Consider the following 22,387-nt stretch of genomic DNA (forward strand, 5'->3'; position numbering starts at 1 on the left):
TTAGCCTAGAGTTAAAAGGAATCACAAGAAGTTATTTTTGAAGCAGTTGTTTATTCTGGTCAGGATTGTGCTCTCTATCAGTCTGAGAGAGTTCATTTAGGATCATCACAAATGTGTGTGTGTATTTATTTTTCGGCATTAATGTTTGATAAATTATTGTCATCTTCAATTTGAAATATACAGGGAATGAATAGTTTTATGCAAAGTAATTAGCTAAAAGTGAATATTTACTCTTGAATAGTCTCTAGATTAGTCTCATAGAAATTGATACTAACAATGAGTCTGATCGTTTTCATATGTAATATTTTTCTATAGTTGTAATAAAACATATTTTGTTTTTCTTTTCAGAAGTCTTATATTTTAAAGAGGAAAGGCCTTTGTCCTGGTAAGGTTTAACAATTTATTAATGGTAGGTCAATTCAAAGATAAGAAGCAAATTCTTGTTGGGAGTACTTTTAGTCCTGTGTCGTACAAGTTCCACAATATTATGAATATATCTTTTAGCTTGGAAACTTGCTCAGTGTAGTTCATAGGAACATGAACACTATATTCACCCACCATTTGCAAGAATCAACTCTGCAGTTTGGAAAAAGAGCCTGCTGGGATTAGCTATGCACATGGATTTTCATCTAAGATTCATTGGCTTTTCAAAGCCTTACTGACTTCAATTTGTGAACTAAGACCCACACTAGTAGATATCATTTCAGGCATTTCTCTTGTCTGAGAGTTTACATAATTCGGGATGCTTCTCAGTTGTCAGTCATCACTACAGGATGCCAACAAATTTCTTTCCTCTTCTGACAGAGCATTACATGTACAGGACATTTTTGTCAGGGGTAGCATCTTTCAGAGCTGTTGGAAGACACCCATGTCTTCCAGAATGCTCTATCCATCCATCAATGATCTGTTCACATGATCTGTTTTCCACAGTAATGAATCCTTTGACTCTCAGTAGATTATCTGAATGACAGTGTAACTAATAGTTATCTTTCTACAAAGGGGGCTTTTATCTGCCGCATCAGTTGGACATGACCATAGAGGTAAAGGCCCATTCACTCCAGTCCAGGATGCTAGGTTAGACACTAGCTTGATAGAAAACTAAAAGTTGTATTTCAAGCTAATTCTGTGCTCATTAGGATTCATTACTTCCAGAAGACAGGACAACTATATTGTCCTCTTTATTTGTGCTATGTATCAAAAAACATTTTCTAAACATTATTAAATAGCTTACTGAATCCAAAGGTAATGTTGAAAGTGAAGATTCAAAATTTTTCAGTACTTAAAGCTCTTCGGAGACTCCTTAAAAAATATACATGTTGACTTCTATTGGAATTCCAAACAGTTCCACAGTAAAACTGCAAGTGTCAACTAAATTTTATTGTTCCTTGCTCTTGTTACTATCTTATTATGTTTCTAGAAATGCTTGTTTGGCATAGAAACAAGCAGACTGTGATATCAGGATAGAGTCATGCATGAGATAAGAAGGGGCAGCTTGAACATTATGAAAGCTGTGGTGGGTTGTTTAGAGTTCCTGAAATCTATTTGACGGTCCACAAAACATCCTCTTGTATGGTAACATCATAGTCAATGAAATACGGGCAAAGTACCATGAGAGAAGTACTTTGCTGTTCCAGGGGCAAAGACTGACATTGAGTCAATGGATTAAAAAAAAAAAAACTGTCTGTCAGCTGTCATAACAAAGGCTGAAGAGGTACTAGTGAGTGTGTGTGTGTGCATGCATGCTTGTCTGTATCTGTGTGTGGTTTGTTGGGCTATATTTTGTGGGCTAAATTCTTCCTTTCTTTCACATGAGGAGAAGTTGTAAGGAAAGTGTCCCCAAACGTAATGAACTGGTTGAAGAACAAGTTAATAGTTTTTATTGATTTGTAATGTAGCATAAATTGTGAAATCAAACAACAAAGAATTCAAAGTCTTTGATTACTGCTTTATATGAAATTAAAATAACACTCTTAAAATATGCCACAGTGGAGCAAGACCACCAGGACAGCTTAAATCCATCTTGAAACACCCTGTACAGAATAATACAGGTAAGTTTAAGAGTAAGTACTCTATTGATTCTATCCCAATCATAAAAAGAGTTTTGTTCCTGCTAGAATAGAAACTAAGGAAATCAAATATGCCAATATTAGTTATATCCTTTCTTAATTTGCTGCCAAACATTTTTAGGATTTAGGATTATTTAAGGAATTGTTTCTAAGAAATTTCAAATTGTATCACCTGAAATATGTTTGTTTATTTAAAATGAACTACTTTAGTATGTAGTGTCTTTTTATAAGTAAAAAGATTTTTCACCTATTCCACAATGTAGATCCTCTCTAGTTACATAACAACAGCAAGTTGACTTTGGTATGAAGTGGATTTTTACTTAACTTTTATAATTGATATATATTACTGACTACATATTGTTGTATGTGTATCAGTGTCCATAAAATGCTGTCATGTTAAGCAAAAAAAAAAAAAATAGAGTATTCAATTACTTTCACTGTGTTTTGAGGACTTAATGTCAGTAGGGCACTCTGGATTTTTTCTCCATCATAGAATTTCTGTATTTCCACTTATTTGAGAATTCATACATTATCTTCTGGTTATTTTTATTTGTCTTCCATTTAATGTGAATATCCTGATATAATAAAAAACTGGCTCAATTCTGAACTTTTAAATGACTGGATGGTGTGTGAGTTTCGTAGGTAGTGCTGTGGAATGAAAACTGCCATTCTCAGTATTCTATGCAACAGCCTCCATATGGGCTACTCTGACAGCACCTTTTCCCTGTAGTTCTATTAGTTACCAAATTTATAGTGATATTTGGTTTACATGCTACAAGACATAATTTGCAAAAAAAAAAAAAAATTGCCACAGTAGAAGGAAGGTTGAGAAAATCCTATCATCCTGTAGTGCATGGCATGGAGGGCCCATTGGTTCAGTTTGAATATGGTTCTTACAGTGGGGGAAATTCCATGCAGTTTATGTTTTCAGCAACTGTCACCACAGCATCTCTCACACCTACTTTACCTTTGGAAAACACCAGCCAGAGAATAGTGTAGAGGAATCTAAATGGCTGTCTTCACATAAGCATGGGATCAAATGCTATTAGTGTAATGTGGGTGAATTTTTTAAGTTATTTCAGCATTGGAGTTTTCTTGTGGTGAGGAGGATTGACAGGGGCCCCATACATGTGTAGCATAAGGCCCACCAGAGATCCACTTTCTCAGCCCATTTCTTGGTGGGTCAAAGCTGTGCTCTGGCCATGGGCAATGCCCATCAGGGTACAGTGGAGTTTTACATATTGCAAAGGAAGTAAACAAGAATTGTTCATTTGCTAGATTGTTTGCTGAGCAGACTTTTTCCATACAGTGAAACCAGAGTCACTCAATGGTATATATGCAGAAATAAATAAAATAATGTTTCATATGAGGCATTACTCCCTTGGAATTGCTGTTTTCTTATATCTTCCATGCTTTCCTCCCTGGAGTAATACTTCAGTTTGCATAGCTACTAAGGGGGTCTTTCAGGCAGCTCTTGCCATGGGAGGCAATGGAAGTTGATGCTGATCTTCTTTGCATTGCACATGAGCTAGGGACCAGTGTTAGCACTGAGGGCCTTTAGCATCTTCCTCAGAAGATCTAGAGTAGAGTAACACACTGATCTCTCTAAAGCTTTGTCACACTTGCAGCTGGAAATCCTTTGCAAAGGGCTTTGGGTCTCCTTATTTGGCTATGTTGCATAATCATAGACTGAGCTTCCCTGTGCTAGGAATGGATATTCCCCCTTAGTGAAGGAAGTTCAAGTCAATACTTGGAGAAGTCCCTTCACTTCTGTCCAAGATGAGTACGCTCACTTAGAGTTGGGCCAGCATCCCTAGGGCAGAGACAGAAAGCAGCAATGGCAACACAATTCACTGTGGGATAACACTTCAGGCTAAGATGACACTTTTTGTGTCTGATAGGGCTCAGGATTGTAGGTATTTTGCACAATTTATTATAGATAGTAACTTTTAATAAATTTTTCTCTTCACATATTAAAAACACAAGAATGTGGCAAGGAAGAGTTCTAATATATTTATTCTGACAAATCAATATTCATCTTAAAGGCTTTTCATAAATGGTGTCAAAGCATATAGGGTCACAAAAATATTAGCCTCGGCACTGGCTACAATTGTTTAATGACAAATTTTGTTTCCCTCTTTTGTAGTTAGTGAGAAAATCACCAGAAGAACGTCACTGCGGTAAGAATGTGGTGTGCATTTTATAACATATTAATCTGTAGAAAATATAACATTCAGAACCTGACACTGTCTTTGCCTCTATGTGATACTATTTCAGCTCTTTACTTTTCTATAATCACAAGCTGAATAATTATTTATAGAGCAAACCATGTTGAAATTACTGATGATATCTCTCCTGCAGCATGAAATGCTGAAAAGGATCCATAGCTAGGTCGAAGATCCAATGGATAAAGTGCTTGCTATGCATGTGTGAGAATGAGAGTTTGGATGCCCAGAATCCACATGAGGTCTGATGGTCTCATGTGCTGCTGTATGCTGGGACCCTATGGTGAGACTGGAGGTGGTGACAGAGAATCCCCTAAAGTTTACTGGATATTTAGCCTGGGGTTTTCATCCATGAACAAGAGATCCAGCCCCAATCTAAGGTTGAAAGAAGGTTGCATATTTGCATTCTAACGGCTCCCTGACAATTCTACCATTTTTCTTTCTAGGTGTTCAAAAGTGGAAGATGTCAGGTATACTTCCTGTATCAAGGTAAAATGCTTCTCTGTGAAATCGACTTTCTTATGAATTGTCTTAATTCACCAGTACTCTAACTATCCCAGTTTTATAAGGAAAGGTGATTCAGAGAAAACCATATTGTAGATGTGGAACTTTCTATCAATTGCAAGTGAGCAGTAAGTCCTTATGGGTTGTAGTGGCCCAATATGAGAATGGACTCAAAGGACATAGGGAATGGAAGACTGCGTGCAGTTCTCGTATAATAGAAATTGTTTGATGTTTGACAAAGTAATGTTTGCAGAAATGAATACACATTAGACTGATTTTAAAAAGTGACTGTGATAATAGACCAGAATACCATTTAGTAAGTCCAGATATTTCAATGATCCAGGAATCCAGGTAAAGTGCCTTTACCCTCAGCAGAATGCCCATAGTTTTATCTACCCTTGGACGCTCCTATTTCAGGATCATATATGAGAGCCTCTCTTTGGTTTCTCTCTTTCATCTGTGTTTACACTGAGAAGAAATTGTGGATATTTAGCAATTATGTTCATCAAATTTGCCTTATGAAGAGATTAGAGCATTTTCTATTTGATTCTTATAAGGGTATGTTGAAAGTTCTTCATCTAGTTGAACAATAACTGTCCTTCCCCAGTTAGCCAGCATTTCTAGAAGCAGAGAGTCAATTACTATATACTTCCGTATAAGTTCTTCTTTTTCTATTTTTGAAATATACATGTATATTCTTTGTGCCATATTCAAACACTTAAACTGTTGTAGTGTTTTATTTAGATACTTCCACATTCAGTATGAGGCTACTTTATCACTATGAGATGCTGGAGTTTAGGAAACTTGTTTCTGTATAACCTGTAGCCCTAGACTGAGGTCCTTGTGAATGATAAGTGACATTTTAATGATTTTTGAATGTGACTCAGTGGTCCAGTGTGTCTCTATAAAGCAGTTCCACAGGTACTATGGTAAGGACAGCAGTGGCAATTTAACTGGCATTTATTTACAAATGGGAAAATGTGCATTTTATGCCCTCCAGCAATGGAGGAGAAAGACTGCCAAAAGAGGTTTCATCAATATTAATGATCATCTTATATAAAATGTAGAAAATTTGGCACATAATGAATTAAGTTTAGTCTCAACCGTAAGAACAATGTCCCGTGTCTCATTTCATGATTTTCTCTTAATCTAGTCTAGCCTAAATATTTTTACATCTTGATGATATCCTAGCAATTTGAAAATAGATAAGCATATTAGCAGGCCTTTCATGTTTAATTAGGGTTTTTATTTTTCATATGTCAATACCCTGTGATTTCTAAGAAGTAAAGTTGATTTGAAAGCATGCACCCAAAAACAAAAGAGTTAATTTCAGAACCAAACAAAAAGTTAACTCTCTACCTTTGCTTTGCAGGAAGAATCTAGCAAAACTTTACTTAGACCACTGAAGAGGATGCAAAAGGGTTTTGTGGGTTTTTGGAGTTCTGGAGTTTATGTTTGTTCTCCGGGAGAGCCAATACCTAACACTTGTGAAGAAAAAGCATCCCTAATGGTAATTCCCCCTCCATCCCTAATGGTAATTCCCCCTCATTTGATAAGTAACATATTTGCTTGTTATGAAGGGAAATGTTGGCTGTGTGTGCCTGTGCCTTGAGTACTGCAAGTAGTGTCAGAGAAGAGAAACCTAGCCTTGAACATTCCCCTCATCTCCTTCATATCCTCACTCCTTGCCAGGCCCTGTATTAGGCAGTGCTTCCCTACCTCCCTAATGCTGTGACCCTTTCTTTAATAGAGTTCCTCATGTTGTGGTGACTCCCAACGACAAAATTGTTTTTGTTGCTACTCCATAACTGTAGGTTTGATAATGTTATCAGTTGTAATGTCCTATCAGGGTTTTCAGATGGTCCTAGGCAACTTGTGTGAGCCTGTTCTATTCAACTCCTCTAATTGATCATGGCAGATAGGTTGAGAACCACTGTGTTAAAATGTAAGTGTTAGGAAATTAGACTATGGAAACAACAAGAAAGAAAAAAAAATGAGCATGTTTGTAACACAGTGAGGAGAATTCATAAAATGACAGAAAGTAAATAATACAGGCTCCTGGAAGGAGGTACAGTCAACATGGAAGCAACCAACATATTTGTGTTTCTCTTCTTAGATCGACTGACTTAAGTGTGTGAATGCTTTGCATGTGTATTCTGTCTGTGTCCCATGTGTGTGTGCTTCCCACAGACATCAGAAGAGGTTATTCCATCCCCTGGACTTGGTGTTCCAGAATTTTATCAGCAAACATTTTCTTTTTAATATTTTTTATTACGTATTTTCCTCAATTATATTTCTAATGCTATCCGGAAAGTCCCCCATATCCTCCCCCCCACTTCCCTACCCACCCATTCCCATTTTTTTTTTGGCCCTGGCGTTCCCCTGTACTGGGGCATATAATGTTTGTGTGTCCAATGGGCCTCTCTTTCCAGTGATGACTGACTAGGCCATGGCCTAGTCGGTCAGCAAACGTTTATGTATTACAAATCAAACCCAGGTGCTAGGCAAGAGCAATACTTGTTAAAAACTCCTCAGCCCCCTTTTCCAGCTCCTAGAGTGAATATGTTTGATATGAAAATGATTAGAAGTGTCATAAGGGGAAATAAGTATTCAGTCTTAGGATATTTTTTAACTTCCTGGACCCAGGCCTCAGCCTTCACATTTTACCTATTGAAGTCCAAAGGACTAATAGGCAGGGTGTGCACAATAGGAGGCTCGGTAAGCTGGGCACCCCTTTAATTTATGAACTCATAAAGCAAGCAGGATGGTCTCTGTCAGGTCAAGGACACCCTGTTCGTAATGGATATGGGAAGTAGGGGAAGGCAAGGTGAATTGTGGGTATCAAATGATAACTAATAGGAGTCAGTCTTCTCCTTCCACTATTTCAGTCTCAGGCATCAAGTTCAAGCTGTTTGTCATGCTGACAAGTACCTTTATCTACTCAGCCATCTCGCTGACCCTGATTTACACATTGACTGAAAATGCTTTAGCATGAACACACATACACACACATACACACACACACACACACACACACACACACACACACAGAGTATATAAAAAGTGTGTGTGTGTGTGTGTGTGTGTGTGTATGTCTGATAACATTACACACCTGTTACCCAGTGCATGGGAGCTTCAGACAGAGAGAGATGTGTTCTCCTGGGTTTGAATACTTGCCCACTCTTTGAGAGAGGGTTCAACATTCGGGAATATGGCCAAGGGAGCACAAGGTTGTCAGGGGTAGGTTTTCATGGTTATGACTAATTGTGGTACCAGTTCTGTGTTATTTGTTTCCTGGTCTACCAGCATGTGAGAAGCAATAGAATACTACCACAAAATGGGACACCCCGTTGCCTTGCTGGAAGTTACTGACTTACTTTCCCATCAGACATTTTGTCACAGCAACTACAGAAGCAAGTAAAAAAAAAAAAAAGCCCTCTTTTCTGTTTTAATCCCCATTGAGAAGTTACAAAGCAAACACAAGGGTCTGTTTGCAGATCTTACTCACACCACTTCCTCCACTGCCTAGTGTTAACAACTAGCTAATTATCTTAATGTAAACCCTCTAAATTGACCATTAAGAAAGGGGCAGATTAGAGGTAATTATTACACCCAGTGAAATCATTAGAAACTGTGAGCTTAATATTGTCAGAAACCAAACTCAAATGTTCCTTCTTTTTAGCCTGGTTCAACTTAGTTTCCAAATTAAATTTAGCTACAATATGTGATGAACCTGAGTAAATTTTGTTCTAGAGAGAACTAAGCAAGAATTTAGAACTCAGGTAATTTTCGAGCACAGAAATTCACCTGGTAATCATCTTCTAGTTCAGTGAAAAGCCGTTAGAGTTTTCAAAACTAACATTCCTACTACAAACACCTTTCCCCTAAATAGAGATTTTTATGATGATACAGAACGTAAATAATAATGGTGAAGGATATGGTAACCAGAGATTAGTTACTGTTGGCATGAAATGAAGCAACTTCTTTTGTATACCAATTATTAGATCCACAATATCATGAAAGCACTGATATATGCCAGGCACAACCTAGCCAAAGGTAGTTTCCATTCTTCAAAAAATAAATTATGTGATTGAAATAAAGATAGACGCTATTTTCTGATACTAAACTTGCATAAAATCAAACTAACAGAAGACTTCCCAGAAGCCTATGTGGCAATCGCAGTGAAATAAGTATAAAATTAAAAAAAAATGGACCTGAGCTAGATAATAACAGTTCTCTATTGCATGCTAAGAGAATACCCAATGTAAGTCTTTATGAAGAAGTACAGCCAGACAGGGATGACAACGACACAGGCATGTTTCAAATATGCTAACTAGCTTGGGCAAAGGAAAAGTTCTCATGTCAATGAGAAATTCATACTTTTCTCCATTTCATTTGCATTCTAAACGGGTAACAACCAACATCTCTCTCTCTCTCTCTCTCTCTCTCTCTCTCTCTCTCTCTCTCTCTCTCTCTCTCTCTCTCTCCCCTTTATTTTAAAACTAGAATAAAAATGCATAATATATATATACATGTATATATACATATTCATATATACATACATATGTATAAATACATACACACATACATGGTCTCATGCATGTATATATACATAAAATATACCAACCAGATGAATCAGTGGATTCATGCACTTGCCTTGGAAGCCTAATAAGCTGAATTTCATCCTGAAAAAAGGAAAAAGTCTGTAATCTCTGCACCTCTAAATCCAGATTGGAGGCTAAGAGAGTAGAACAGCCCTGAAACTCACAAGCTAGACAGATTGAACCATACAGAGCAGCAGAAATGGTCAGAGCCCCTTTCTAACTCTGTGGAAGAAGAGAGCCAGCTCCTGAAATTTCCCTCCAGTCTACACACACACACACACACACACACACAAACACACAGACACAGAAACACACAAGAGAGAGAGACAGACAGAGAGAGAGAGGGAGGGGAGAAATACACAGGCAAGCATAACACAGGCAGAGTAATGTAAACACATGTATAGAAACCCCTAAGATAAAGATTATTTTGAATCATGAATTTAAGTATACTGGTAGATAAATGCTGTTTATATACACCTGTTGTGTGACTAACAATTCAGGGAAATCTCTTCAGGGTCCTCTCATTTATCTTCAGTGTTATCTTCATGAATGTGGCAGATGTCCTGGAAATTTAATTTTGCATCATATGGTCCTTTCATTCTTCTTTAATAACTGGCTCAAGCATATTTACAAAATGAGGAAGGGGATAATGAGCCCTGTAACACGTGGTATATGAAAACGTGCCTATGTCTGAAAATTCCACATGCTTAGCTGTTTTCTTTTTTTTTTAATTTTTAATATTTTTTATTACATATTTTCCTCAATTACATTTCCAATGCTATCCCAAAAGTCCCCCATACCTCCCCCCACTTCCCTACCCACCCATTCCCATACTTTTGGCCCTGGCATTCCCCTATATTGGGGCATATAAAGTTTGCAAGTCCAATGGGCCTCTCTTTCCAGTGATGGCCGACTAGGCCATCTTTCGATACATATGCAGCTAGAGACAAGAGCCGACTAGGCCATCTTTCGATACATATGCAGCTAGAGACAAGAGCTCCGGGGTACTGGTTAGTTCATCATGTTGTTCCAACTATAGGGTTGCAGACCCCTTTAGCTCCTTGGGTATTTTCTCTAGCTCCTCCATTGGGGGCTCTGTGATCCATCCAATAGCTAACTGTGAGCATCCACTCCTGTGTTTGGTAGGCCCCAGCATCGTCTCACAAGAGACAGCTATATTTGGGTCCTTTCAGCAAAATCTGGCTACTGTATGCAATGGTGTCAGCGTTTGGAAGCTGATTATGGGATGGATCCCTGGATACGGCAGTCTCTAGATGGTCCATCCTTTCATCACAGCTTTGCTGTTTTCAAGTCCATGATTCTCAGTGAATCCAGTGAACTAAATTCTAACATTTGAACAGTTTGAAGACACATAGATTGCATGCTTCCTCATCCTTTCCCTTTGATCAACAGTGCTTCTTAACTTATTTTGTTGAATCTTCTCTGTGTTATATTGTTTGATGATGCAGAATATGTTTTGGAGTGTGACTTTTTCATGTAAGTATCATGAAACCTGGTACTGAAGGGAAAAAGTAGGCTGCTAAATTATAAATTTCATGGAGGTGTAAGGAGCAACAAATATGTGGAGACCTTATTTGCCATGCCGCATCAAATCCACTTTCAACATTCATATTTCCTAAATGTATCTGGTTGAATCAGTGAGTGCTCTGGGTAGCCTATCTAAGCTAGCATTATAGAATTGCTTTTTTCATTTTTTAAAAATTAGGTATTTTCCTCATTTACATTTCCAATGCTATCCCAAAAGTCCCCATACTGTCCCCCCCGACCCCTACCCACCCACTCCCACTTTTTGGCCCTGGCGTTCCCCTGTATAAAGTTTGCAAGTCCAATGGTCCTCTCTTTCCAGTGATGGCCGACTAGGCCATCTTTTGATACATATGCAGCTAGAGTCAAGAGCTCTGGGGTACTGGTTAGATCATAATGTTGTTCCACCTATAGGGTTGCAGATCCCTTTAGCTCCTTGGGCATTTTCTCTAGCTCCTCCATTGAGGGCTCTGTGATCCATCCAATAGCTGACTGTGAGCTTCCACTTATGTGTTTGCTCCGCCCCGGCATAGTCTCACTAGAGACTGCTATATCAGGGTCCTATTGGCACAGTCTTGCTAGTGTATGCAATGGCGTCATCGTTTGGAGGCTGATTATGGGATGGATCCCTGGATATGGCAGTCTCTAGATGGTCCATCCTTTTGTCTCAGCTCAAAAATCTGTCTCTGTAACTCCTTCCATGGGTGTTTTGTTCCCAATTCTATGAAGGAGTAATGTGTCCACACTTTGGTCTTCGTTCTTCTTAAGTTTCATGTGTTTTGCAAATTGTAACTTATATCTTGGCTATTCTAAGTTTCTGGGCTAATATCCACTTATAAGTGAGTACATATCACTTAAGTTCTTTTGTGATTGGGTTACCTCACTCAGGATAATGCCCTCCAGGACCAACCATTTGCCTAGGAATTTCATAAATTCATTCTTTCTAATAGCTGAGTAGTACTCCATTGTGTAAATGTACCACATGTTTTGTATCCATGTCTCTGTTGAGGGGCATCTGGGTTCTTTCCAGCTTCTGGCTATTATAAATAAGGCTGCTATGAACATAGTGGAGTATGTGTCCTTCTTACCGGTTGGAACATCTTCTGGATATATGCCCAGGAGAGGTATTGCTGGATCCTCTGGTAGTATTATGTCCAATTTTCTGAGGAACTGCCAAACTGAATTCCAGAGTTGTTGTACAAGTTTGCAATCCCACCAACAATGAAGGAGTGTTCCTTTTTCTCCATATCCTCACCAGCATCTGCTGTCACCTGAATTTTTGATCTTAGCCATTCCTGACTGGTGTGAGGTGGAATCTCAGGGTTGTTTTGATTTGCATTACCTTTTTGATTAAGGATGTTGAACATTTTTTCAGGTGCTTCTCTTCCATTCGGTATTCCTCAGGTGAGAATTCTTTTTTTTTTTTTAAAGATTTATTTATTTATTTATTATATGTAAGTACACTGTAGCTGTCTTCAGACACACCAGAAGAGGGCATCAGATCTCATTACGGGTGGTTGTGAGCCACCATGTGGTTGCTGGGATTTGAACTTCGGACCTTTGGAAGAGCAGTCGGGTGCTCTTACCCACTGAGCCTATGTTCAGTTCTGAGCCCCATTTTTTCATGGGGTTATTTGATTTTCTGGAGTCCACCTTCTTGAGTTCTTTATAAATATTGGATGTTAGTCCCCTATCTGATTTAGGATAGGTAAAGATCCTTTCCCAATCTGTTGGTGGTCTTTTTGTCTTATTGATGGTGTCTTTTGCCTTGCAGAAGCTTTGCAACTTTATGAGGTCCCATTTATCAATTCTCGATCTTACTGCACAAGCCTTTGCTGTTGTAATCAGGCTTTTCCCTACTTTCTCCTCTATAAGTTTCAGTGTCTCTGGTTTTATGTGGAGTTCCTTAATCCACTTAGATTTGACCTTAGTACAAGGAGATAGGAATGGATCAATTCACATTCTTCTACATGATAAGCTCCAGTTGTGCCAGCACCATTTGTTGAAAATGCTGTCTTTTTTCCACTGGATGGTTTTAGCTCCCTTGTCGAAGATCAAGTGACCATAGGTGTGTGGGTTCATCTCAGGGTCTTCAATTCTGTTCCATTGGTCTACTTGTCTGTCGTTATACCAGTACCATGCAGTTTTTTAACACAATAGCTCTGTAGTACAGCTTTAGGTCAGGCATGGTGATTCCACCAGAGGTTCTTTTATCCTTGAGAAGAGTTTTTGCTATCCTAGGTTTTTTGTTGTTCCAGATGAATTTGCAGATTGCCCTTTCTAATTTGTTGAAGAATTGAGTTGGAATTTTGATGGGGATTGCATTGAATCTGTAGATTGCTTTTGGTAAGATAGCCATTTTTACAATGTTGATCCTGCCAATCCATGAGCCTGGGAGGTCTTTCCATCTTCTGAGATCTTCTTTAATTTCTTTCTTCAGAGACTTGAAGTTCTTGTCATACAGATCTTTCACTTCCTTAGTTAGAGTCACGCCAAGGTATTTTATATTGTTTGTGACTATTGAGAAGGGTGTTGTTTCCCTAATTTCCTTCTCAGCTTGTTTATCCTTTGTGTATGAAAGGCCATTGACTTGTTTGAGTTAATTTTATATCCAGACACTTCACTGAAGCTGTTTATCAGGTGTAGTATTTCTCTGGTGGAATTTTTAGGGTCACTTATATGTACTATTATATCATCTGCAAAAAGTGATATTTTGACTTCTTCTTTTCCAATTTGTATCCCTTTGATCTCCTTTTGTTGTCGAATTGCTCTGGCTAGGACTTAGGTAGGGAGAAAGTGGGCAGCCTTGTCTAGTCCCTGATTTTAGTGGGATTGGTTCCAACTTCTCACCATTTACTTTGATGTTGACTACTGGTTTGCTGTAGGTTGCTTTTATCATGTTTAGGTATGGGCCTTAAATTCCTGATCTTTCCAAGACTTTTATCATGAATGGGTGGTGGATTTTGTCAAATGTTTTCTCCGCATCTAACGAGATGATCATGTGGTTTTTGTCTTTGAATTTGTTTATATAATGGATTACGTTGATAGATTTCCGTATATTAAACCATCCCTGCATCCCTGGAATAAAAGCTACTTGGTCAGGATGGATAATTGTTTTGATGTGTTCTTGGATTCGGTTAGGGAGAATTTTATTGAGTATTTTTGCATCAATATTCATAAGGGAAATTGGTCTGAAGTTCTCTATCTTTGTTGGATCTTTCTGTGGTATAGGTATCAGAGTAATTGTGGCTTCATAGAATGAGTTGGGTAGAGTACCTTCTACTTCTATTTTGTGGAATAGTTTGTGCAGAACTGGGATTAGATCTTCTTAGAAGGTCTGATAGAACTCTGCACTAAACCCATCTGGTCCTGGGCTTTTCTTGGTTGGGAGACCATTAATAACTGTTTCTATTTCTTTAGGGGATATGGGACTGTTTAGATCGTTAACTTGACCCTGGTTTAACTTTGGTACCTGGTATCTGTCTAGAAATTTGTCCATTTCGTCCAGATTTTCCAGTTTTGTTGAGTATAGTCTTTTGTAGAAAGATCTGATGGTGTTTTGGATTTCTTCAGTGTTTGTTGCTATGACTCCCTTTTCATTTCTGATTTTGTTAATTAGGATGCTGTCCCTGTGCCCTCTAATGAGTCTGGCTAAGGGTTTATCTATCTTGTTGATATTCTCAAAGAACCAGCTCCTCGTTTGGTTGATTCTTTGAATAGTTCTTCTTGTTTCCACTTGGTTGATTTTGCCCCTGAGTTTGATAATTTCCTGCCCTCTACTCCTCTTGGGTGAATTTGCTTCCTTTTTTTCTAGAGCTTTTAGGTATGTTGTCAAGCTGCTAGTGTTTGCTCTCTCCAGTTTCTTTTGGAGGCACTCAGAGCTATGAGTTTCCCTCTTAGAAATGCTTTCATAGTGTCCCATAAGCTTGGGTATGTTGTGGCTTCATTTTCATTAAACTCTAAAAAGTCTTTAATTTCTTTATTCCTTCCTTGATCAAGGTATCATTGAGAAGAGTGTTGTTCATTTTTCACGTGAATGTTGGCTTTCCATTATTTATGTTGTTATTGAAGATCAGCCTTAGTCCATGGTGGTCTGATAGGATGCATGGGACGATTTCAATCATTTTGTATCTGTTGAGGCCTGTTTTGTGACCAATTGTATGGTCAGTTTTCGAGAAGGTACCATGAGGTGCTGAGAAGAAGGTATATCCTTTTGTTTTAGGATAAATTGTTCTGTAGATATCTGTTAAGTCCATTTGTTTCATCACTTCTGTTAGTTTCACTGTGTCCCTGTTTAGTTTCTGTTTCCATGATCTGTCCATTGGTGAAAGTGGTGAAGTCTCCCACTATTATTGTGTGAGTTTCAATATATGCTTTGAGCTTTACTAAAGTTTCTTTAATGAATGTGGCTGCCCTTGCATTTGGAGCATAGTTATTCAGAATTGAGAGTTCCTCTTGGAGGATTTTACCTTTGATGAGTATGAAGTGTCCTTCCTTGTCTTTTTTGATAACTTTGGGTTAGAAGTCGATTTTATTAGATATTAGAATGGCTACTCCACCTTGTTTCTTCAGACCATTTGCTTGGAAAATTGTTTTCCAGCCTTTCACTCTGAGGTAGTGTCTTTCTTTTTCCCTGAGATGGGTTTCCTGTAAGCAGCAGAATGTTGGGTCCTGTTTGTGTAGGCACTCTGTTAGTCTATGTCTTTTTATTGGGGAATTGAGTCCATTGATATTAAGAGACATTAAGGAAAAGTAATTGTTGCTTCCTATTATTTTTGTTTTTAAAATTGGAATTCTATTTTTGTGGCTGTCTTCTTTTTGGTTTGTTGAGGGATTACTTTCTTGCTTTTTCTAGGGCGTGATTTCCGTCCTTGTATTGGTTTTTTTCTATTATTATCCTTTGAAGGGCTGGATTTGTGGAAAGATAATGTGTGAGTTTGGTTTTGTCGTGGAAAACTTTGGTTTCTCCATCTATGGTAATTGAGAGTTTGGCTGGGTATAGTAACCTGGACTGGCATCTATGTTCTCTTAGTGTCTGTATAACATCTGTCCAGGATCTTCTGGCTTTCATAGTCTCTGGTGAAAAGTCTGGTGTAATTCTGATAGGCCTGCCTTTATATGTTACTTGACCTTTTTCCCTTACTGCTTTTACTATTCTATCTTTATTTAGTGCATTTGTTGTTCTAATGTGTCAGGAGGAATTTCTTTTCTGGTCCAGTCTATTTGGAGTTCTGTAGGCTTCTTGTATGTTCATGGGCATCTCTTTCTTTAGGTTTGGGAAGTTTTCTTCTATAATTTTGTTGAAGATATTTGCTGGCCCTTTAAGTAGAAAATCTTCATTCTCATCTATTCCTATTATCGGTAGGTTTGGTCTTCTCATTGTATCCTAGATTTCCTGGATGTTTTGAGTTAGGATCTTTTTGCATTTTGTATTTTCTTTGATTGTTGTGCAGATGTTCTCTATGGAATCTTCTGCACCTGAGATTCTCTCTTCCATATCTTGTATTCTGTTGCTGATGCTTGGATCTATAGTTCCAGATTTCTTTCCAAGGTTTTCTATCTCCAGCGTTGCCTCACTTTGGGTTTTCTTTATAGTGTCTACTTCCCTTTTTAGGTCTTGGATGGTTTTATTCAATTCCATCACCTGTTTGGTCATGTTTTCTTGCAATACTTTAAGGGATTTTTGTGCTTCCTCTTTAAGGTCTTCTACCTGTTTAGCAGTGTTCTCCTGTAATTCTTTAAGTGAGTTATTAAAGTCCTTCTTGATGTCCTCTACCATCATCATGAGATATGCTTTTAAATCCGGGTCTAGTTTTTCGGCTGTGTTGAGGTACCCGGGAGTGTGTGGGGTGGGAGTGTTGCGTTCTGATGATGGTCAGTGGTCTTGGTTTCTGTTAGTAAGATTCTTATGCTTGCCTTTCACCATCTGGTAATCTCTGGAGTTAGTTGTTGTAGTTGTCTCTGGTTAGATCTTGTTCCTCAGGTGTTTATGTTAGCCTCTATCAGCAGACCTGGGAGACTAGCTCTCTCCTGAGTTTCAGTGGTCAGAGTACTCTCTGCAGGTAGGCTTTCCTCTTGCAGGGAAGGTGCCCAAATATCTGTTGTTCAACCCTGCTTCCTGGCAGAAGTTGTGATCCACTCACAGAGGTTTTAAAATCCTGTGGAGGGTCCTGTGTATACCTTACGGGTGTCCGCAGACTCCACGCCCAAGGTACCCCTGTGCTGGTATGGAGCAGAAGGGGCTTGTGTCCCTGATCAGGCCGGGTTTTCTGCTTCCCTAATTAATGCAGTCTCAGGTCCCACAGGATTGGATTGGAGCAGAAGCTGTGTTCCACTCACCAGAGGTCTTAAGATCCCGTGGCAGGTGTTGTGGGTAGCTGGCAGATGTCAGCTGACTCTGCACCCTAGCTACCCAGGTGCTGGCCGGACCGGAAGGGCACCTTATGGAATTTGATCACTTGTTTTGTGACCAAGTCCACTGGGCAAAACCCCTGCACAGCTTGGAATGAATCCCTCAGACGTTTGAAGTCACTCCTTCTGTACCTAGATGATGGTTATGTTAGTTACTTTCTATGGCTGTAAGAAAAGACCATGAGAAGACAACTTCCAGAAGAAAGGGTGTGTTTGAAGTTGGGCTCAAGGTTCCAGTTGGATGCACACATCACCATCATGGTTCAGGCAGCAGGCATGGTACTGAAGCAGCATCAGAATGATCACATCTTGACCTACACAGGAAAGAGAGAACTTTGTGGAATAGGCCTATGCTAAGTTTCACAGAGGCTAGAAGCTTCCAGGACTAGGCCTAGGTTATCACTCAGATGGAGGTATTAAGCATCAAAGATTACAATTACACCTAGTGCATAAAAGTTACTTTAACATAGAGTTAATAGGTAAGATTTTAGAAGGCCTATATAGAATCCATACATGGAACTCAGCAATTTCCCTCTGCTGTAGATATTGAAATACTTTATTCACGCATTCACAATTCAGCTCCACTGTTCTGATATCCCAGGTATCTAATAGACAACTGTGGAAGATCATTCATTGGGGAAGGGTTAGTGTAGTGCAGAAGAGAGAGGTTCATTTTGTTCTCAAAGCACCTCACTGTCCTATTCACTTCATCTGGCTGGAATTTAAAATTCAGGTCATAAAGACAGGAGAGGACACATATTGTCCTTTCTTTTTATATCTTTCCATTTTGCACATAATGATGATGTTAGGTAGCAATGAGCAGAAGAAAGGAAAGCATAACCCTAAGCAAGTCCCCATTAAAGATTTCTAGATACTCTGGGCCTTTTACTCATCATGCAGAAATGAAGCAGAAGTTTCTGAATATCAGAGAGTGTCCTTAGTGATGAAGTGGGTCTGGATACAGAAAAATTTTGGGGACTATAAATTGAGACTCTGATTAGCAGACAGGTGATAAAATGAATAAAACGAGTGAAACTTTCAATCAAAAGTAACATTGCCAATTTTTCTTATAGGTGCGAGGAAATGAACCACCTATCTTCCTTCACATTCCCAGGAAGCATAGAATCCATGTGCGTGAGGCTCCTGATGACATTGAGCCAACTCAATCCACAAGTGCTGCTGACAGCAGGGCTCCTGCTGATGCTGAGCCAAATTCTTCCACCTGTGCTGCTGTCAATGGGGCTCCTGTTGATGTTGATCCAACTCTTTCCCAGTGTGCTCCTGACAATGGGGACCCTGTAGTCAGTGAGCCAACTCATTCCACCTGTGCTGATGACACCAGGGCTCCTGATGACATAGAACCTACTTCTTTACAACCCGCTCCTGATAGTGGTGCTCCTGCTCATTTTGAGAAGATTCCTTCCCCAAGTCCTGTGGACAGTTCTGAATCTGATGAAAAATATGACTCAGAAACAGGTAGTGACATTGGGTTGGTTTTCATAACTGATTCAGATTTTTTCATGGAGCATGCAAGGGACACACCCCATTGTGACCCAGAGCCTACTCCTGGTACCTGCACTTGCTGTTCCCTAGATTCCATTGAAAGAACTGACCTGAATGTTCTGACATTGCCTCGAGCATAAGACAAGTATGCTATTCTTTCTTCAGGTGAGGAACCCAGTCCTGTTCCTGACCTAGATGAAGATCTAGCTGAAGTTTTTTATGACGCTTTAGAGTCACTGGATCAACCTAGCCATAGTGAATCCACTGTCTGGGAACATGATTTTCCTTGGGACCCAGATAAGCTACTGCTGCTGGTAATGCCCCCGATGTGGTTTCTTACATTGTTGTTATCAACGATGGCATGGATGAGAATTCGACTTCGGCAAGCGTGCTATGAAGAAAATGGCCAAGGACCTCCCTCCAACAGAAACGATAAACCAGGTAAGGTAGACCACAGTGGTTGCTTAAAATAGATGAACTTTAAGTTTAGATTGAAAAGTAGATCTCTTTGGTACTAATAGTCATGATTAATACATTTCATGCTATTTAAGCATTACCTAGCATCAGAAAAAATTGTTTTCTTTTCCCAACTTAATGAAAATACTTCACATAGTTAACAAAACCAGTTTAGACCAACACAACTGACCATGGTACTTGGTTGACTCCCATCCTGGAATGAGGCAAAATTTTTTTCACTCCCATTGAAAACCTTGTGTTTTTTGAATGGCTAAGCAGAGAAATCTTCCTGTTAAACATTAGTTTCTATTTATCTCTGCTCTTCTGAAGTCTGATTTTTGAAGACTGAAGTCAAAAATTATTGTTTTATTGGAGTCTCAATTGTGCAATGTGATATTTTCTGAGAAAATGTTTTTTTTTTAATTTGTTTTTATTTTTTACTTTTTGGTTGTTGTTCATGAGATTGGTCCCTACGTGGGGCAGTCTCTGGATGGTGCTTCCTTCAGTCTCTGCTCTGAACTTTGTCTCTGTAACTCCTTCCATGGGTATTTTGTTCCCCCAGCTAAGTAGGATCAAAGTATCGACACTTTGGTCTTCCTTCTTCTTGAGCTTCATGTATTTTGCAAATTGTATTTTCGGTATTCAGCCTGGAAACAAACATTCCAAAGGAAGCAACATCTGAGAATATAATTAATAAACAAGCCTCCACCTTCTCACTGTTTCTCATTACATTGATCCTGATGACAATGACACTGCTGCTGCTCCTGGCAATGCCACCAATGATGTGCCCGGTGATACTATTGATAATTCTTGCTTTTCTTGTAGATGCTGCTGGAGCTGAACACTCCAACACACACTGACATACCTAGACAAAATCAGTGAGGAAGAAACTTATTATATATATGTAAATATATAAATTTTATATATAAATAAAATATTTTATCTAATAGAAGACTGAAGTCAAAAATTATTGTTTTATTGGAGTCTCAGTTGTGCAATGTGATATTTTCTGGGAAAATGTTTTTTTTTTAATTTGTTTTTATTTTTTACTTTTTGGTTGTTGTTCATGAGATTGGTCCCTACGTGGGGCGGTCTCTGGATGGTGCTTCCTTCAGTCTCTGATCTGAACTTTGTCTCTGTAACTCCTTCCATGGGTATTTGGTTCCCCCAGCTAAGTAGGATCGAAGTATCTACACTTTGGTCTTCCTTCTTCTTGACCTTCATGTATTTTGCAAATTGTATTTTCGGTATTCTGACTTTCTGGGATAATAGCCACTTATACAATTTGAAAAGGAAGAGGTCAAAATATCACCATTTGCAGATGAAATGATAGTATATGTAAGTGACCCCAAAAATTCCACCAGAGAACTCCTAATCCTGATATGCTCATGGATTGGCAGGATCAATATACTAAAAATGGCTATCTTGTCAAAAGCAATATACAGATTCAATGCAATCCCCATCAAAATTCCAACTCAATTCTTCAACGAATTAGAAAGGGCAATCTGCAAAGTCATCTTCAATAACAAAAAACCTAGGACAGCAAAAACTCTTCTCAAGGATAAAAGAACCTCAGGTGGAGTCACCATGCCTAACCTAAAGCTGCACTACAGAGCAATTGTGATTAGAACTGCATGGTATTGGTACAGTACAGAGAAGTAGACCAATGGAATAGAATTGAAGAGTCAGAAATGAACCCACATACCTATGGTCACTTGATCTTTGACAAGGGAGCTAAAACCATCCAGTGGAAAAAAGACAGCATTTTCACCCAATGGTGCTGGCACAACTGGATGTTATCATGTAGATGAATGCGAAGTGATTCATTCCTATCTACTTGAACTAAGGTCAAATCTAAGTGGATCAAGGAACTCCACATAAAACCAGAGACAGTGAAAATTATAGAGGCAAACGTGGGGATAAGCCTCAAAGATATGGGCACAGGTGAACAGTTCCTGAATAGAAAAGCAATGGCTTGTGCTGTAAGATCAAGAATTTACAAATGAGACCTCATAAAATTGCAAAGCTTCTATAAGGCAAAAGACACTTTCAATAAGACAAAATGGCCACCAACAGATTGGGATAGGATCTTTGCCAATCCTAAATCCTTCCTTCACCGGAAGGAGCTTGTGCCCCTGGTCAGGTCTGTTTTCTGTTTCGCTTAGGCTCTTTTTACTGAGCCTCACTGCATCATTTACCTCCTTTAGGGTCCTGGGCACCTAGACATGCACACTTTATGACATCAGCTCCTAGGTCTTCTATAAGGAAAGCAAAATAAAAAATTCAGTTAGTTTATAAATACTTAACCATTGTCTCTTTTGAAGTACTGTATCGGATACTTTAATGTGACTTAGTAAAAGAAAGTACATACATTTTACTTCATTGTATGTGCTTAACTTTTGTAGATTTATATAGAGGAGTATTTTTGCTGCTGTGTGTTTTCTATGCACTGTGTGCTAGAATTGAGTGGGGAATGCCCTGGAATTGGAGTTATGGACAGTTGTGAGGTACCATGTGGGTAATAGCACTCAAAACTGAGTGCACTAGAAACAAAACTAGAGCTCTTAACTGCCAAGCCATCTCTCCATAATATTTATGTTACTTATACTCTGTTATATATATTATGGAAAGTTTTATCCTAAGGTCTATTATCAACTTTAATGCAAAAAATATCACCAAGAAACGATAGGTCAATATGTCTTGTGTTGTCTAGTGGACCAAACAAAGACGTTTTGAACTGTTGCCATGACCCTGCTCCACCATACTCACCTTGTGCACATGTGGTGTGTGCATTGATACACATGTGAAGGATAGAGACTGACACTGTCTTCCTCTCATTTTCCCGTGTCCCACACATGCGGAGCTAAGTGTGTGGTGGTCAGAGACCTTGCCACTTGACAGTTCTCTTCTGCCACATTATGGGTTCTGGGGACTGAAGTCAGGTCATCAGGGACTCTTGTGTGTTCCACCCAATGGCCCCTCAGTTTTGGAGACATGTTCACTCACCCAAACCATGGTGTGTTTGATTTATTCTCTTTAAGCACACTGACTCTCAGACTTGTAGGCAAGTAAG

At 38.9% G+C, this 22,387-nt stretch overlaps 2 protein-coding genes across 2 annotated transcripts in view; both read left to right on the forward strand.

The window, feature by feature from the left end:
- LOC147002589 (uncharacterized) overlaps positions 1-4,816 on the forward strand; it is a 20,686-nt gene extending 15,870 nt beyond the window's left edge. Inside the window, exons 7-10 of the mRNA XM_085842692.1 lie at positions 349-385; positions 1,987-2,048; positions 4,213-4,246; positions 4,738-4,816. Of these exons, the coding sequence (XP_085698818.1) occupies positions 349-385; positions 1,987-2,048; positions 4,213-4,246; positions 4,738-4,816 (212 nt within the window). The remainder of the gene's footprint in view (positions 1-348; positions 386-1,986; positions 2,049-4,212; positions 4,247-4,737) is intronic.
- Positions 4,743-20,202, forward strand: LOC147002590 (uncharacterized). The gene is made up of 5 exons (XM_085842691.1): positions 4,743-4,780; positions 6,168-6,305; positions 18,429-18,831; positions 19,024-19,299; positions 20,140-20,202. The coding sequence occupies exons 2-5, from the start codon at positions 6,207-6,209 to the stop codon at positions 20,172-20,174; spliced, it is 813 nt and encodes a 270-aa protein (XP_085698817.1). The 5' UTR covers positions 4,743-4,780; positions 6,168-6,206; the 3' UTR covers positions 20,175-20,202.
- The last annotated feature ends 2,185 nt before the right edge of the window (positions 20,203-22,387 follow it).

Source organism: Mus caroli, unplaced genomic scaffold (genome assembly GCF_978045245.1).
Source record: "Mus caroli unplaced genomic scaffold, Mus_caroli_1 scaffold_9, whole genome shotgun sequence".
Lineage (NCBI taxonomy): Eukaryota > Metazoa > Chordata > Mammalia > Rodentia > Muridae > Mus > Mus caroli.